We start from the raw sequence: 17,078 nt of genomic DNA on the forward strand, positions 1-17,078 counted from the left end.
CTTTATAGGGGGCAATCTGGAGATGGGTGACGTTTTTTACGGAATTTTTACCCGCCGCGGATTTTCCGGTTCTTGTCGTCGGTGGAACGCCGCGGATCCGTCTCAAAAAGGCTTATTCGTGTTTTTTCCCCTATTATTAAAAATCCGTCTGACGGATTCTGACCCCGAACCTGCAAACGGAATTATTATGGAAGGAGAAGTATATAAATATCGATGTAAGGACATTTCCCGGGTTCGGATTAAAGTTGAGTTTGTCTACGGATTGTTTGAAGTCCGTGCGGCCACGACCCAACCAAGGCCTTACAATGAAGCAATGCGGCGGCGGATTTTATTCAGACAAGTCCGCTCGTCTCTAGTACCGTCCCGCACAGGCGGCCAGTTCCATTTCTTCGGGGCCCAGATTGGGGAAGTGTTTGTCATTCAAGTGTTTTCTTTCCCCTCGTCAAAGAACCAATAAAGATAAGGGGAGGTGGGGAGGGCTCTGACTGTGCAAGCGCTCGCACAGACAGTGACATCACTCAGTGACATCACACAGTGACATCACTCAGTGACCACTGCCGTCTTAGCGCATGGGCACGCTGGGCAGTTGCCCGGGGGCCCCACGAGCTTAGGGGCCCCACGCTAATCTATGCACAGACCAGAATTTAACCCTAATTTTCCAATCCCCCGCCTCAACATTCAAATCTCCCGCTAACTCGGTAGAAGGAGAAAAATGGCGACTTGTAGCGGAGAGTTGGCGTGTCTGCGTTCGCGAGAGAAATGTTGCCGTTTTTATTGCTTACAATGTTATGGAAGCAGAATATTGTAACGGATGCGCGGGAGGCAATTAATGGTTTTATTGGAGGTACCAAAAAATATAAGTTTATTTTATCGATAATTTACAGTTTTATTCCTGTGAGTGGTTGTGTAGGCCGGGCCCAGTGCACCGCTTTGCCCGGGGGCCTGTAATGCTGTTAAGACGGCCTGTCAGTGACATCACACAGTGACATCACACAGTGACATCACACAAAGGGAGCAGTCAGAGGAAACCAAACCCCTCCCAAGTCTCACTTTAAATAATACATAAGATTTTGGTAACGAAGTTATCAGGTACCCAGAGGAGACCCCTTAAACATGTCACTGGAATTAGATCACTCTGCTCCTAGGAGGGGTTGTCTCCTGTATAGGGAAAGAAAGCTGCAGAATAACTATTTTAGAAGCAGTCCTCTGAGCAGAGTCTTATATATTCATACTAGGGGTGCACAACATTTTGGCGTTGCGCCCCCCTACCACCACTCCTGCTGTGTTCGCGCCCCCCCCCCTTACCTTCCTACAGCGTCAAATGACCCAGCTGGGTCATGTGATGTCACGTCTTCTTAGCCAAGCTAGGATTAGAGTACAGAGGCCTCGCGCTGTCCCCGGCATTTAATTTAAATGCATTGGGGAAGAGCGCGGGGCCTCTGTAAGCGCCGCACCCCCCCAATACAAACTTGCGCCTCCCAGTTTGCGCACCCCTGATTTATACCATGCAGAGCAATGTAAAGGTGCACCCGTGAACCGACCTCTGCTTATGATATTTTTTGAGGCACACCTTAGCATTTCTCAGCTCGCACCAAAAGAGTCAAGGAATTAATATATCTGAGCAACACATCCATCCATCCACCCATGCATCCATCCATGAATCCATCCATGCATCCATCCACCCATCCATGCATCCATCCATCCATGCATCCCTCCATGCATCCATCCACCCATCCATGCATCCATCCATCCATCCATGCATCCATCCATCCATGCATCCATCCATCCATGCATCCATCCATCCATGCATCCATGTATCCATCCATGCATCCATCCATCCATGCATCCATCCATGCATCCATCCATCCATGCATCCATCCATGAATCCATCCACCCATCCATGCATCCATCCATCCATGCATCCATCCATCCATGCATCCCTCCATGCATCCATCCACCCATCCATGCATCCATGCATCCATCCATCCATGCATCCATCCATCCATGCATCCATCCATGCATCCATCCATCCATGCATCCATCCATGTATCCATCCATCCATGAATCCATCCATGAATCCATCCACCCATCCATGCATCCATCCATCCATGCATCCATCCATGCATCCATCCACCCATCCATGCATCCATCCATCCATGCATCCCTCCATGCATCCATCCACCCATCCATGCATCCATGCATCCATCCATCCATGCATCCATCCATCCATGCATCCATCCATCCATGCATCCATCCATGTATCCATCCATCCATGCATCCATCCATGCATCCATCCATCCACCCATGCATCCATCCATGCATCCATCCACCCATCCATCCATGCATCCATCCATCCATGCATCCCTCCATGCATCCATCCATGCATCCATCCACCCATCCATCCATGCATCCATCCATCCATGCATCCATCCATCCATCCATCCATCCATCCATCCATCCATGCATCCTTCCCTCCATGCATCCATCCATGGGACTACAAAGGCAGGGACCCCAGCATGAGGCCACCGCCATCCTAACCGCTGCGAGCCAGCCCATGACAAAACTTTGGGGATTCTGGTGCCCCCCCAAATTCAAATGGTAATCTAACAAAGACATAATCACGTGGTGGGGGCAATTTGGGTTCAGCAGGACTACTTGGGGAGGTACAGGTAGCCTGAGGAGTCTTCCCGCATAGCCAGGCTAATCGGTGGAGTTTAATTGGGTTATCAAAGGAGAGGGGATAGCAGATCATCTATCACCTGGCTCTCTCCGCAACCTGCGCTCTCCGCCCGCACTGACCGTATTGTCCGCCACCAGGTCACTAACCTCCCGCCTCCTCCGAAGACAACGCAGGCGTCGCAAGTTCTCCCCGCACAATCCAGTCCCACAAATGGTGGGTCCTTACCACAGGACAACACCGGTCCGACAGACGGAACGGCGAGCAGCCTTTAACAAAGAACATGGTATTCCCAATAATAGCTGCTGGAGAACTCTTGGCAAACAAGCTTAGCAACAGGCATGGGATATTTTGGGCACAATCTGGGAGTAGGGAACGCAGTAAAAAGTTTATCGGCCACTTCCCCACCAGTGATAAGATTACTGCGCAGGCTCACGCTCCTTTGTACGCACAAAAACATACAACGCAAAACACCTCCCAGGTAAGCTGAACAAAATAACAGGCACTTTGACCCAGGTTCAATTGGTTGGCATTCAAGCGGGCGTCACCAGAAGCGCAGGCACGGGGGCTAACGTGCCCACTTCACCTTTGGAAAGAGGGCACGCGGATTGACAACATTGATCTGAAGTTCGCTAGCGCCATGCACGTGGAAAACATATAGCGATGCATGGCGGCAATGACACGTTACCGAAAAGCCGCAGCTCTAAGGGGTACGGCGAATGGGGTGGAGCAGCTAATCAGTTTCAGGGTAGCCCAAAAAGAAGCAGAGGTCACCCGCTCCAAGACAGGTCCCATGCTGGCCTTCATCCTAAAAATAGACCGTAAAAAAGGCTAAAGATTAAATGATTGGGCGATCCTGGTCGGCTGGGGCAGAGGTAAAACGATTGGATTAAAGGGAACCAGTAACGTGGAAAATCAGAGTGAAAGTTGCTGAATCGGGTTGCGCAGGCGCAGAGGAAGTCTCGCTATTTAGAGCAGACTTCGTTTTGGCCTGCGGGGCTTTGAGGATGCGGGAGTTGGTAGCACCAAATAAATCAAGCGCTGACGCTGGCTTTCTCTTTAAAGATGTGACCATCGCCAAAGCGACGATAGCATACAAAATACTTCCATATATCAAACAGGCCAAGCAGGGAAAGGCGTCTGGGAACACGTAAAAATCCCAGCAGAAGTAGGTAAAGATGCCCAGCGAAGATAACAGGGAAATGTGCTGAGTAAGACCAGGAGGGGACATTTTTCAGATCCACATGGATCTAACCCCAGTTCCAAAGCGTGGTTAGGTGCTGCTTGAAAGCAGGTCACTGTTTAGCAACACAGGGTCCGATCTTGGGTGAGGGGTTCGCCCCAGTAAAGAAGCCTTAATGAGTCCTCCGAGTGGCAGAATGGCCACGCCAGCCAGGTTATGGATACTGGGAAACACTAAAATGTACATTTGGGCCAATGGTTGAGTCCCAAGAAGAGATTTGGCAGGCTGGAGGCCCTGACTGTGAGGTCGGGCTGGTGCTGCCCAAAAATCAGAGGGAACAGCTGGGTCCCAGCAGTCCGATTGGGCCTAAGCATACACTTTTTCCAGAACACACAGGTGTTGTTGAAGTGTATTTGCGATGTGACTGGTGAGCCTTTTAGGGTTACAAATGGTCATTTGTAATGATAAATAAAAAAGGTCACTATTATTTTAGGTGGTTACTAATACGAGGGGTCTCAGCACATAAAGGAGCAGTCCCCGCGAGTTAGTTTTTTGTACTAGGTTTGAAGCATGGGGTCCCCAGAGATGATCAGCGTTGATTTCAGCTCCGGGTAACCCCTGCTTCCGGAGACACTTACCTTGGAAGGGGGGCCGGTAACAGCTCTGGATGGGCTTAGTTTGGGTTCTCGTAATGGCGGTTTAAATGTCCCGCCGGCCAAGATGTCATCCCTTGTGGCTTCCTATTGGCCCGTGTGACAAGGTCATTTAAACTTGAGATATAATGGCACCCCGTACAGAGTTAAGTATCTCAGGAAGCAGGGGTCCCCGAAGCTGAAATTAACACTGTTCAGCTCCGAAGACCCCCTGCTTTATAACTATGAACTAAACCTTTAAGCCTTTAATGTACTTCTCACTTCTCACCACTAGAGGGGATTTGCATTTATCACTTTGGCTCCTAAGAGATTATCTGTAATCAGAGGGATGAGAACACCTGGTGTTACCACAAGAGGGAGCCCAAGTCCTCCAAAGCCCAGGAGATGGGTACTGTGGGCTATGAGGGGCTTCCTCTGTGGCAGTATGGGGGCTGTGAGGGGCTTCCTCTGTGGCAGTATGGGGGCTGTGAGGGGCTTCCTCTGTGGCAGTATGGGGGCTGAGGGGCTTCCTCTGTGGCAGTATGGGGGCTGTGAGGGGCTTCCTCTGTGGCAGTATGGGGGCTGAGGGGCTTCCTCTGTGGCAGTATGGGGGCTGTGAGGGGCTTCCTCTGTGGCAGTATGGGGGCTGTGAGGGGCGTCCTCTGTGGCAGTATGGGGGCTGTGAGGGGCTTCCTCTGTGGCAGTATGGGGGCTGAGGGGCTTCCTCTGTGGCAGTATGGGGGCTGTGAGGGGCTTCCTCTGTGGCAGTATGGGGGCTGAGGGGCTTCCTCTGTGGCAGTATGGGGGCTGTGAGGGGCTTCCTCCTTGGCAGTATGGGGGCTGTGAGGGGCTTCCTCTGTGGCAGTATGGGGGCTGTGAGGGGCTTCCTCTGTGGCAGTATGGGGGCTGTGAGGGGCTTCCTCTGTGGCAGTATGGGGGCTGTGAGGGGCTTCCTCTGTGGCAGTATGGGGGCTGTGAGGGGCTTCCTCTGTGGCAGTATGGGGGCTGAGGGGCTTCCTCTGTGGCAGTATGGGGGCTGTGAGGGGCTTCCTCTGTGGCAGTATGGGGGCTGAGGGGCTTCCTCTGTGGCAGTATGGGGGCTGTGAGGGGCTTCCTCTGTGGCAGTATGGGGGCTGTGAGGGGCTTCCTCTGTGGCAGTATGGGGGCTGTGAGGGGCTTCCTCTGTGGCAGTATGGGGGCTGTGAGGGGCTTCCTCTGTGGCAGTATGGGGGCTGTGAGGGGCTTCCTCTGTGGCAGTATGGGGGCTGTGAGGGGCTTCCTCTGTGGCAGTATGGGGGCTGAGGGGCTTCCTCTGTGGCAGTATGGGGGCTGTGAGGGGCTTCCTCCTTGGCAGTATGGGGGCTGTGAGGGGCTTCCTCTGTGGCAGTATGGGGGCTGAGGGGCTTCCTCTGTGGCAGTATGGGGGCTGAGGGGCTTCCTCTGTGGCAGTATGGGGGCTGTGAGGGGCTTCCTCTGTGGCAGTATGGGGGCTGTGAGGGGCTTCCTCTGTGGCAGTATGGGGGCTGAGGGGCGTCCTCTGTGGCAGTATGGGGGCTGTGAGGGGCGTCCTCTGTGGCAGTATGGGGGCTGTGAGGGGCTTCCTCTGTGGCAGTATGTGGGCTGTGAGGGGCTTCCTCTGTGGCAGTATGGGGGCTGTGAGGGGCTTCCTCTGTGGCAGTATGGGGGCTGTGAGGGGCTTCCTCTGTGGCAGTATGGGGGCTGTGAGGGGCTTCCTCTGTGGCAGTATGGGGGCTGAGGGGCTTCCTCTGTGGCAGTATGGGGGCTGAGGGGCTTCCTCTGTCGCAGTATGGGGGCTGTGAGGGGCGTCCTCTGTGGCAGTATGGGGGCTGTGAGGGGCTTCCTCTGTGGCAGTATGGGGGCTGTGAGGGGCTTCCTCTGTGGCAGTATGGGGGCTGTGAGGGGCGTCCTCTGTGGCAGTATGGGGGCTGTGAGGGGCTTCCTCTGTGGCAGTATGGGGGCTGTGAGGGGCGTCCTCTGTGGCAGTATGGGGGCTGAGGGGCTTCCTCTGTGGCAGTATGGGGGCTGTGAGGGGCGTCCTCTGTGGCAGTATGGGGGCTGTGAGGGGCGTCCTCTGTGGCAGTATGGGGGCTGAGGGGCTTCCTCTGTGGCAGTATGGGGGCTGAGGGGCTTCCTCTGTGGCAGTATGGGGGCTGTGAGGGGCTTCCTCTGTGGCAGTATGGGGGCTGTGAGGGGCTTCCTCTGTGGCAGTATGGGGGCTGTGAGGGGCTTCCTCTGTGGCAGTATGGGGGCTGTGAGGGGCTTCCTCTGTGGCAGTATGGGGGCTGTGAGGGGCTTCCTCTGTGGCAGTATGGGGGCTGAGGGGCGTCCTCTGTGGCAGTATGGGGGCTGTGAGGGGCGTCCTCTGTGGCTGTATGGGGGCTGTGAGGGGCTTCCTCTGTGGCAGTATGGGGGCTGTGAGGGGCTTCCTCTGTGGCAGTATGGGGGCTGTGAGGGGCTTCCTCTGTGGCAGTATGGGGGCTGTGAGGGGCTTCCTCTGTGGCAGTATGGGGGCTGTGAGGGGCTTCCTCTGTGGCAGTATGGGGGCTGTGAGGGGCTTCCTCTGTGGCAGTATGGGGGCTGAGGGGCGTCCTCTGTGGCAGTATGGGGGCTGTGAGGGGCGTCCTCTGTGGCAGTATGGGGGCTGTGAGGGGCTTCCTCTGTGGCAGTATGGGGGCTGTGAGGGGCTTCCTCTGTGGCAGTATGGGGGCTGTGAGGGGCTTCCTCTGTGGCAGTATGGGGGCTGTGAGGGGCTTCCTCTGTGGCTGTATGGGGGCTGTGAGGGGCTTCCTCTGTGGCAGTATGGGGGCTGTGAGGGGCTTCCTCTGTGGCAGTATGGGGGCTGTGAGGGGCTTCCTCTGTGGCAGTATGGGGGCTGTGAGGGGCTTCCTCTGTGGCAGTATGGGGGCTGTGAGGGGCGTCCTCTGTGGCAGTATGGGGGCTGTGAGGGGCGTCCTCTGTGGCAGTATGGGGGCTGAGGGGCGTCCTCTGTGGCAGTATGGGGGCTGTGAGGGGCTTCCTCTGTGGCAGTATGGGGGCTGTGAGGGGCTTCCTCTGTGGCAGTATGGGCGCTGTGAGGGGCTTCCTCTGTGGCAGTATGGGGGCTGAGGGGCGTCCTCTGTGGCAGTATGGGGGCTGTGAGGGGCGTCCTCTGTGGCAGTATGGGGGCTGAGGGGCGTCCTCTGTGGCAGTATGGGGGCTGTGAGGGGCTTCCTCTGTGGCAGTATGGGGGCTGTGAGGGGCTTCCTCTGTGGCAGTATGGGGGCTGTGAGGGGCTTCCTCTGTGGCAGTATGGGGGCTGTGAGGGGCTTCCTCTGTGGCAGTATGGGGGCTGTGAGGGGCTTCCTCTGTGGCAGTATGGGGGCTGAGGGGCGTCCTCTGTGGCAGTATGGGGGCTGTGAGGGGCGTCCTCTGTGGCAGTATGGGGGCTGTGAGGGGCGTCCTCTGTGGCAGTATGGGGGCTGTGAGGGGCGTCCTCTGTGGCAGTATGGGGGCTGTGAGGGGCTTCCTCTGTGGCAGTATGGGGGCTGTGAGGGGCTTCCTCTGTGGCAGTATGGGGGCTGTGAGGGGCTTCCTCTGTGGCAGTATGGGGGCTGTGAGGGGCTTCCTCTGTGGCAGTATGGACTTAGCCTTACATACATTAGCAAATAGGATTTGTATCCGCTATTAAGGCAAGAACATTTCTACTGCTGGTTTATTTCCCCAGTACAGCGCAGAACATCAGGGTTTATTCCTTTGCAAAGCTTTTATTGGAAAAATACAGAAAAACGTATATACTAACCGATATATATATATATATATATATGTGAGAACACAGAAAAACGTATATACTAACCGATATATATATATATATATATGTGAGAACACAGAAAAACGTATATACTAACCGATATATATATATATATATATATGTGAGAACACAGAAAAACGTATATACTAACCGATATATATATATATATATATATATATGTGAGAACACAGAAAAACGTATATACTAACCGATATATATATATATGTGAGGACACAGAAAGTAGCCCCTCGGTGACAGAACGCAATGACTGCGGGGAGAGGGCCCTCCTACCTTCCCCCTTCTGTGGCATGTGATCCCCTACCCCCTTTCTCCCTGCTCCCTCCCCGCATTGGTCTGGGGGGGGGGGGAGTCAGTCCACGCCAGGTACGTTATCAGGCTGGAGCTGCTGGTCAGGCTGATGCCTGCTCCCACGTGGTGGCTGGTGGGCCTGCCTGTCCCTGTGAGGAGGTGGGAGAGGTGCTGGAGGGGTCAGGGCCCCGGTGGAGGTGCGGGAACCCACGTGGGCCCCCCCCCCCCCAGGAGGTGCTCGCACAGGGACGGCGGGGAGGGGGGTAAGTGGAGGGCCTCGCCCCCTGTGTCCCTCCCCAATTCCAGCTGTATGGACCTCCTCCCCCTCCCTACTGGGATTGGGTGAGAATGGGGAAGAGCCCACTGAGATGGGAGGGACCCTATTTGTGCCCCCACTTGAATGGGGAAGGGGACAGAGGCCCCATTTGTGCCCCTACTGAGTTGGGGGGGGTGACACCCCCATTAGCTCCACCGGGATGGGGGGGCAGAAACTCCATGTGTGCCCATCCACCGTGGTGGGGGGGTCACATGTGGGGGGGGGGTTGAAACTCAACTTGTGCCACCACCGGAATGGCACACATGGGGGTGGGGAGGGTGCAGAGGCCCCACTTGTCTATATCTGGGGGATGGGGGGGCGGTGACCTCACGTGCGTTGGTGGAGCCTAGCAGGACAGGACAGGCTGCTCCTCACAGAGCCCGTTAGCAAGATGCACCAGGCAAGATGCAGCGAAGGCTCATTTCAGGCTCAGCCAGAGGAAGAGGAAATGAGGGCAGCTATGTGAACTTGCTGGGGGGTCATATGCTGTCAAAAGGGGTACGCGGTCAACAGTACCCATACTTGGGGCTGTGGCAGCTGCAGGGGATATGGGGCCGTCTTGTAGGCGGTGGTCAGTTTTTTGCCCGCACCTGCCCCCGGGGGGGGGGGGGGTGGTTGTAGTTACGTGGCCTGGCTCCTCGGCGGGCCCGGCTGACATGGACTAAGTTGATGCGTTAACAGCTGCTTGGGCGGCATTGACAAGCTAGACGAAGCAGAAGAGCCAGGGAGGGCATAGGTTGTGGTATCTCAGCGGATTTCAGGAGAGCGGTGGTACAGTAGTATCTCACTACAAGGTGGTTAGGTGGAGCGGGTAGCTCGTAGGGCTGGTTGGAGGTGTTGTTCCAGATGAGTTGAGGTAAAGGTGGGGTTCAGTCTCAGCAAGAAGGAGAGAACTGGGCACCTGGGAAAGTTAGGATGAGCTTGTTGCTCACGGGGCCGGTTGGCAATGTTGCACCAAACAGGTGTAGCCAAAGGCTGGCTCCAATCTCAGCCGGAGGGAGGTTATAATTGGGACAACTGGAAGGTTGAACTGCAAGAACCTACAGCTGGGGTGGCTGGCTCGGAAGGCGTTGCCGGCCATGGTTTGTCATTGGCATTTACCCGTTGGTAAAGCCCGGTGGTGGCTGGGAGTGGCGGACTGGCAGGGCTCATTTAAAACGTGAGTCCCTCGTTCCCATTCTCACTAATCGGATGGGGCGGTGCGGTGCCTGGCGTGGTGGGTGCAGGCCATGGTTTGAGCACCTTTGGCCTTCACCCATTGGTTGAGCACTCTGGCAGGGTTGGCACTTATCGGGGTTACGTGATGTATTTTAATAAAAGCCGCGACCTTTGCACCTCCAGTCCGTTGTTTGTGTTTATTTATTATATATAGTACTAGCTGCTGTACCCGGCTTCGCCCGGGGAATGTAATATTGAATAGATGCTCCCCCCCCTCGCAGCCCATCTCCCTGCCTCCCCCCCTCGCAGCCCATCTCCCTGCCTCCCCCCCTCGCAGCCCATCTCCCTGCCTCCCCCCCTTCTGTTGGATGTAGTGTGGGGTGAGATTTGTCTCTGTCTGTGTGTGTTTCCCCCGGCTGCCGGAACATGTCCCCCCGCTGGCGACACATCTCCCCGCGCTGCTGTGGCATGTCCCCCCCCTGCCCCCCGCTGGCAGCACATCTCCCCGCGCTGCTGTGGCATGTCCCCCCCCTGCCCCTCGCTGGCGGCACATCTCCCCGCGCTGCTGTGGCATGTCCCCCCCCCTGCCCCCCGCTGGCGGCACATCTCCCCGCGCTGCTGTGGCATGTCCCCCCCCTGCCCCCCGCTGGCGGCACATCTCCCCGCGCTGCTGTGGCATGTCCCCCCCTGCCCCCCGCTGGCGGCACATCTCCCCGCGCTGCTGTGGCATGTCCCCCCCCTGCTGGCGGAACATCTCCCCGCGCTGCTGTGGCATGTCCCCCCCCTGGCGGCACATCTCCCCGCACTGCTGTGGCATGTCCCCCCCTGCCAAATCCGCAGCAGAATGCCCAGTGAAAGTTTCGTGGGGCCGTTTCTGAGATTTCGATGCTTCGGACATACAATCAGACGGACGGAATCCAACGTAGAATTATAGTATGTATGTATGTGTATATGTGTGTATATATATATATATATATACACACAGTGTCACACACACACACACACAGTGTCACACACACACACACAGTGTCACACACACACAGTGTCACACACACACACACACACACTTTTCCAGGGGAAGCAAGTCTCGTGTACGTGTGTGTATATATAAATCAAACACTCAGGGATATATATTTCTGGGATAGAGGACCTGTTGGCAGCATTTATAGGGAAAGTTTATTTGTAGAGATGAATATATACACAATAGTGATAGCACTAAACGGATTATGTTCGACGTGTGGTGGTTTGTTTTGCGGTATATTTACCGGGTGTATAAGGATATATATCTGAGCCCCCACTCCTCTGTGTGGCAGACAGGAGCCATCTTGTGACAGACACACACGCCATCACCTCATAGCCACCGACCATCGCCTTACAACAAACCCCCCTGCCACCCGTAAAAGGGTGTTTAATCCGGATTCGCACTACTTTACAGTCATATTTATTACTGGGACAGGGCTGCGCCAGTCACCGCGCCGGGGAGTGGCCAACGAGAACATATACACATGCAATACGTGCTGCTGTACAGGAGGGTCCCTGCTCGGTGCACTCCCTCTGCCCTCGAACTGCGTCTCATCCACGTCACTCATGGTGGCGGCTGCTGCTCTAACAAAACAGATACTCGAGGGAAGGTCAGACCGGCGGCGGCTGCTCCGGCGCGTATCCCAGTCCTTCTGCGCTTTTTTCTCTCCGTCTTTTCTTCCTCCCTTTCCCCTCCCCACCCCCCGTTGGTACATCTCAACCCACTGGCGGCACATTTTCCCGCCCCCCTCCCCCGTTGGTACATCTCCCCCCGCTAGCTGGCACATCTCTCCTCCCCCCCCCCCTGCTGGCACCTCTCCCCGCCCCCCCCGCTGCCACATCTCCCCCACACATCTCACATGACCAGTGATCCCCAACCTTTTTTGTTTGGAGGAACCCTTTAAGAATTTAGTAACATTTTGGGGAACCCCTATCTGCAGTGAGTGCGGGTCGGCCATGGGCCTGCGGAGCCTCGGGGGGGAGGGGGGGGAGCAGTGAGTGCGGGCGGCCGTGGGACTGCGGAGCCTCGGGGGGGGGGGGGGGAAGCAGTGAGTGCGGGTCGGCCATGGGACTGCGGAGCCTCGGGGGGGGGGGGGGAGCAGTGAGTGCGGGTCGGCCATGGGACTGCGGAGCCTCGGGGGGGGAGGGGGGGGGAGCAGTGAGTGCGGGCGGCCATGGGACTGCGGAGCCTCGGGGGGGGAGGGGGGGGGAGCAGTGAGTGCGGGCGGCCATGGGACTGCGGAGCCTCGGGGGGGGGGAAGGGGGGAGCAGTGAGTGCGGGCGGCCGTGGGACTGCGGAGCCTCGGGGGGGGGGAGCAGTGAGTGCGGGCGGCCATGGGACTGCGGAGCCTCGGGGGGGGGGAAGGGGGAGCAGTGAGTGCGGGTCGGCCATGGGACTGCGGAGCCTCGGGGGGGGAGGGAGGGGGAGCAGTGAGTGAGGACACGCCCCCTCCCTTAGTAGCCACGCCTCCTCCCTTAGTAGCCCCGCCCCCTCCCTTAGTAGCCCCGCCCCCTGCTTTTACTGCTGTCCAGCCGAGTGACACTTAGAATGTCCATAACTTGGGGGGTGAGTGACGTTGGAAGCTCAAAATAGTTGCGCTGACCTACAAATCCGCCGCAGAACGTGCAGTGACAGTTTCGTGGTGCTACGTGGCGCCGTTTGTGAGATTTCGATGCTTCTGACATACAAACCGGAATCCAACTTAGAATTATAGTATAGATTATAGGGTTCGCACACACGGGGTGGGGGGGGCGGGTAGGGGCGGGGGGGTCCATCACAGGTACAAGGTCCTGAGATAAAACAGATAACCCCTTTGCTGCCGAAAACATGTTGATGGATTATAGCAAAGTTGGAGCAAAATTGACGCAAATTGCGTCGTTTTCATCTCGCGTCTTTGTGTCAATGCGTTAAGGTCTTTGCTCCACGTTTTGCACCGCGTGCATCACCTTGCGATTTGCGGCGTGACAGTAGGAGGAGTTAGGGAGGCGTTACATGGCGCCCAGATTATAATGAGATGCCGCAAACTCTCACGAACCCGCCAGGTATGAGAGGCGGAAACTTTTCTACCCAACAATTTGCGTCAGATGTACGAACCTCTTTAATACATCTGACACAACCAGAAAATGGAGCGATGCGTCAAATCAAACTCCTCTCCGCACTTTCCTTATGGTGTTACGTCTCCTCCCCATTCTCTTTGCGCATCTCCCGATACGGATCTGGATTATAGTCGCTCAGGAAAACACAAGGAGTCAGCGCAATGGGACACGTGGTCACGGCCATTTCACCGCAACCAAATGACTGCCGGCGTTCGACCGCAGACGAACCCTCCCCCGCAGAAATCCCCGCCGCCGGCCGCTTCTAAGGTAAGTTTTATTGCTGTTTACGGTAGGGGGTTTATGGGTTTTAGCTGTTAGGGTAGGGGCCTTAATGTAAGGGTTTAGGGTAGGGGGTCTTAGGCTGCGCTTATAGTGCCGGCGACAGCGACGTCAAAACAAATGCATTGCCGCCGCTCGGAGCGACGGCTTGGTCGCGATCGCTGGAAGTCATCTCAATTTGATTTTTCCAGCGAACGTAGCCTGGCGCTATAAGCGTAGTCATAGAGTAAGCGCTGAGGTTAGGGGTTTTTAGTGTAAGAGCTTATGGTAGGGGGTTTAGGCACTTACCTTAGAAGTGGCCGGCGGCGGAAGGGTTCCGGCGGTGGGGTGAGTCGTGGCAAAGCGCCGGCGGACATTTCAGCCCGATCACATGCCTTGGACCCGTGGTGCGAGCAGGAGTCCGCTAACACAGTGCGGATATCCTTGTCTGTGTTTGCTCTGCTCTAACCAGCAGCGGCATGTTACCAGTTCCATCTCCCGGCTCTAACCGAAGCATCCCGCCCGCAGAACACGCTCACCAACTCACATGGAGAAGCTTGTGTTTTCCTTGCCGTGTCTCTGTGGGATTCAGTGTGCGGAGGGAAGATCTCAAAAATCAGCATTAAGAAATATTTAATAAAAAAAGCTTCCAGGTCAATGGTAAACAGCCAGGAATATCAGAAGGAAATGGGAATACTGCATCGGAGATACAAAATGGGATTTACATCCTTTTAACCTCAAACTTTCACTGCTTTCTTTTATTTATAGTACCTACATATTTGCTGTGAGGGAAATGGCAGGAAAACACAAGTCATTCATATTTAAATTCCTTCCCATTCACTTATTTTGGGTATTTCCCACCAAAGTCCTAGAGTCAATTACAGCAAAAATGTGAGTATTATAAAAGTGCTAATGGGCATCTTACACTAGGGAGAATATCTTATAAAAGCAACATCTAATCCTAAATAGGCAGCAGAGAAAGTAGCATTTCTTCTTCATAGGATTGCTGTAAAAAAAATTACAAAAAAAAGGTGCCCCATTAGGGAAAAGGTTCCAGCAGTGAATGGGTTAAGGCCGCCTGGTGATGTCCTCAGGTCCAGTCTGGGGTGATGAAGGGTCAGCAGCTCCTCACCTCTCCCCTTACATGGGACCCGTGTATCGAGTATAATTATTCACAGGCACCTTGAAGGAGAAAAGGACAAATTAATATTAACCAAAATTCACACCAAAGGAAAAAGGTGCTTTTTTTCGGGAGTATTTAAAAATAAATCACGTGTTCATTGGAATGTTAGGTATACGGTTACATAGATTTCAATGGGTCCTATTCTCATAGCTCCAAAGTGTGACAACCCACTTCTAATGAGCCCTCTTCCATCGGTTGGACACGCTTTTCTATTCTATAAGCGCTTCTCGCGTGTCCAATACGCGTCTAAAAGGCTTTTTGAGAAATGGTGTCACTCCGGTTCCGCCAATCCAAGCGGATTGCCAAACAAGCCTCAAACTCACGGTTTTTTTGATGACCGCTGCCATTCCCGTAGCTCCGTTATGCAAAACCGCTTTTTCACGCCACCTCAAGGCTGGCGAGATCGGCGTTTTGCGAGTTACATCCAGAGCCGGGGATATGGGTTAGGCCGAGAGACCAAAAACCCAGAAGTGAGACTGGTGGTGGCGTTCGCACCCGCTCCGGTCACTCCGCTTGTAAAGCGCGTACAATCCGGCCGGGCTGTCGCTTTTTACAGACGCGGTTTAGAAGAAGCCATTTGCAGCAGAGAATAGGGTTTTGGCAGCGACAGCTTGGGAGCTGCGAGAATAAACCCTACAGTCCTTAATCCCATTGTCATTGTATTCTCGGGCGGCGCATCGCTTCACACACAGCGCCTTCGCTGCTAAGGAACACACACATATCTGATGTCTCCTCACACTCCAGGAAACCCATCTCCCGCTGCGGGACGCTGGCGCCCTGGAAACTCGCCAAGACGTCACAATCCCGAGAATATAGAGCAGGTGTGACCAACTCCAGGCCTCAAGGGCCACCAGCAGGCCATGTTTTCAGTGGCTCCCTGCTTCAGCACAGGTTGCTCAATCAGTGGCTCAGTCGAAGACTGAGCCACTGATTGAGCAACCTGTGCTGAAGCAGGGAGCCACTGATATAGCCACCTGTGCTGAAGCAGGGTTATTCTGAACGCCTAACCTGTAGTGGCCCTCGAGGACTGGAGTTGGCCAGCCCCGATACATACAATGTGATGAAAAAATGGAAGGTGCAATCCCACACAGACGGCAAAAAGGACGACCTTCTGCAAAGAGCGACACAATCTAATCGGCTTCTTCCACCCGTCCTGACACGCGCGCCGGGAATATTGTGCTACAAAGAGAAAGGTACCTTCGGTCCGTCCTCCGCATTGTATTTATCCAGCAGGGCCTGGATACGGGAGCCGTATTCGGGGTGGACGTCACTGAAGTTTTTCACCTGGGAGGAGGTATAATAACAGGGCGTTCTTTGCGCTGCTGCACGGAGTTTGCGGCACAAAAGCCGCTGGTTACCAGTGTTATTAGGTTAATGCGAACCAACAACTTCATACACACAGACTGGAGTCTGCGCCATCTTCCTGCGCTGCGCCCCCCCCCCCTCCCTTACCTCTAATGCGACGTCAAATGACGCTGTGGGGTCATGTGACCTGTGGCGTCATTTGACGTTGCATTGCCATTGCACGGGTAAGTGAGTCACCCTCCCACTCTGTAACCGTATTCCTTAAAGGCTGGCGTTCTCACCGGATCCTGATACAGACAGCCAAACCCCTCACCGGGACACTCACTCACTACCCCTTGTGTCTCCATCACTTCCTTCTAGATTGTAAGCTCTTAGGGGCAGGGATTTGCCTTAAAATACATGTGCAACAACATATATGTATTTATGTAATGGATGTCACTCTGTACCCCCATTGTACCGCACTGTGGACTATGTTGGCGCTTTTACAAATCATCGCTAATAATATTACCTGGCGTGTTATTGTCCTCCCTCTCACATTGTTCTATTGCGATATCTGTTTAGTAACTTTAGATGTGCATGACCAGATGGTAACCCAACTTCTTGGTGCTTTTACTGTATAAATAATAATGAATGACTTGCAGTTTCAGGGGAAATTATGTAGTGCTCGGATATATTTGGGATGGGGGAGTAGAGGGGGGGATGTCCCAACCAGTAATCCCACCTAACAAACTTATGTGACGCCTTTTGTGGGAAGGAACTGAGGAAAGAGGGAGAGAGAGAGAGAGACACGGAGGGGGAGAGACGGAGAGACAGAGGGATGAAGGGGAGATGGTGTGAGAGAGAGGGAGGGACAGAGAGATGGAGAGGGAGGAATAGGGAGGGTGAGAGAGAGGAAGAGAAAGAGGGAGGAAGGAGGGGAAGAGACGAGAGAGACAGGGAGACACAGAGAGAGACACGAAGGAAGTGGGGGGTGGGGAGAGAGAGAGGAGACACGATGAGACCTTTATATGTCCATAGAGTATGAGAAAGATGAGGTAGGGAAACACAGCAGCAGCTCGGGTGAGACGCCGCAGGGAAAGTAAAATAGAAGAAGAAAAAAACTTGGGGTACACGTCGGGAAACCCTCCTGGGT

At 54.8% G+C, this 17,078-nt stretch overlaps 1 protein-coding gene across 1 annotated transcript in view; it reads right to left on the reverse strand.

Moving 5' to 3' along the window:
- Positions 1–14,074: 14,074 nt before the first annotated feature.
- Positions 14,075–17,078, reverse strand: part of LOC142464210 (catalase-like) — a 37,198-nt gene continuing 34,194 nt past the window's right edge. Inside the window, exons 12-13 of the mRNA XM_075567576.1 lie at positions 15,839–15,925; positions 14,075–14,640 (exon numbers count right to left, since the gene is read on the reverse strand). Of these exons, the coding sequence (XP_075423691.1) occupies positions 14,599–14,640; positions 15,839–15,925 (129 nt within the window). The 3' untranslated portion in view covers positions 14,075–14,598. The remainder of the gene's footprint in view (positions 14,641–15,838; positions 15,926–17,078) is intronic.

This window comes from Ascaphus truei, chromosome 12 (assembly GCF_040206685.1).
Source record: "Ascaphus truei isolate aAscTru1 chromosome 12, aAscTru1.hap1, whole genome shotgun sequence".
Lineage (NCBI taxonomy): Eukaryota > Metazoa > Chordata > Amphibia > Anura > Ascaphidae > Ascaphus > Ascaphus truei.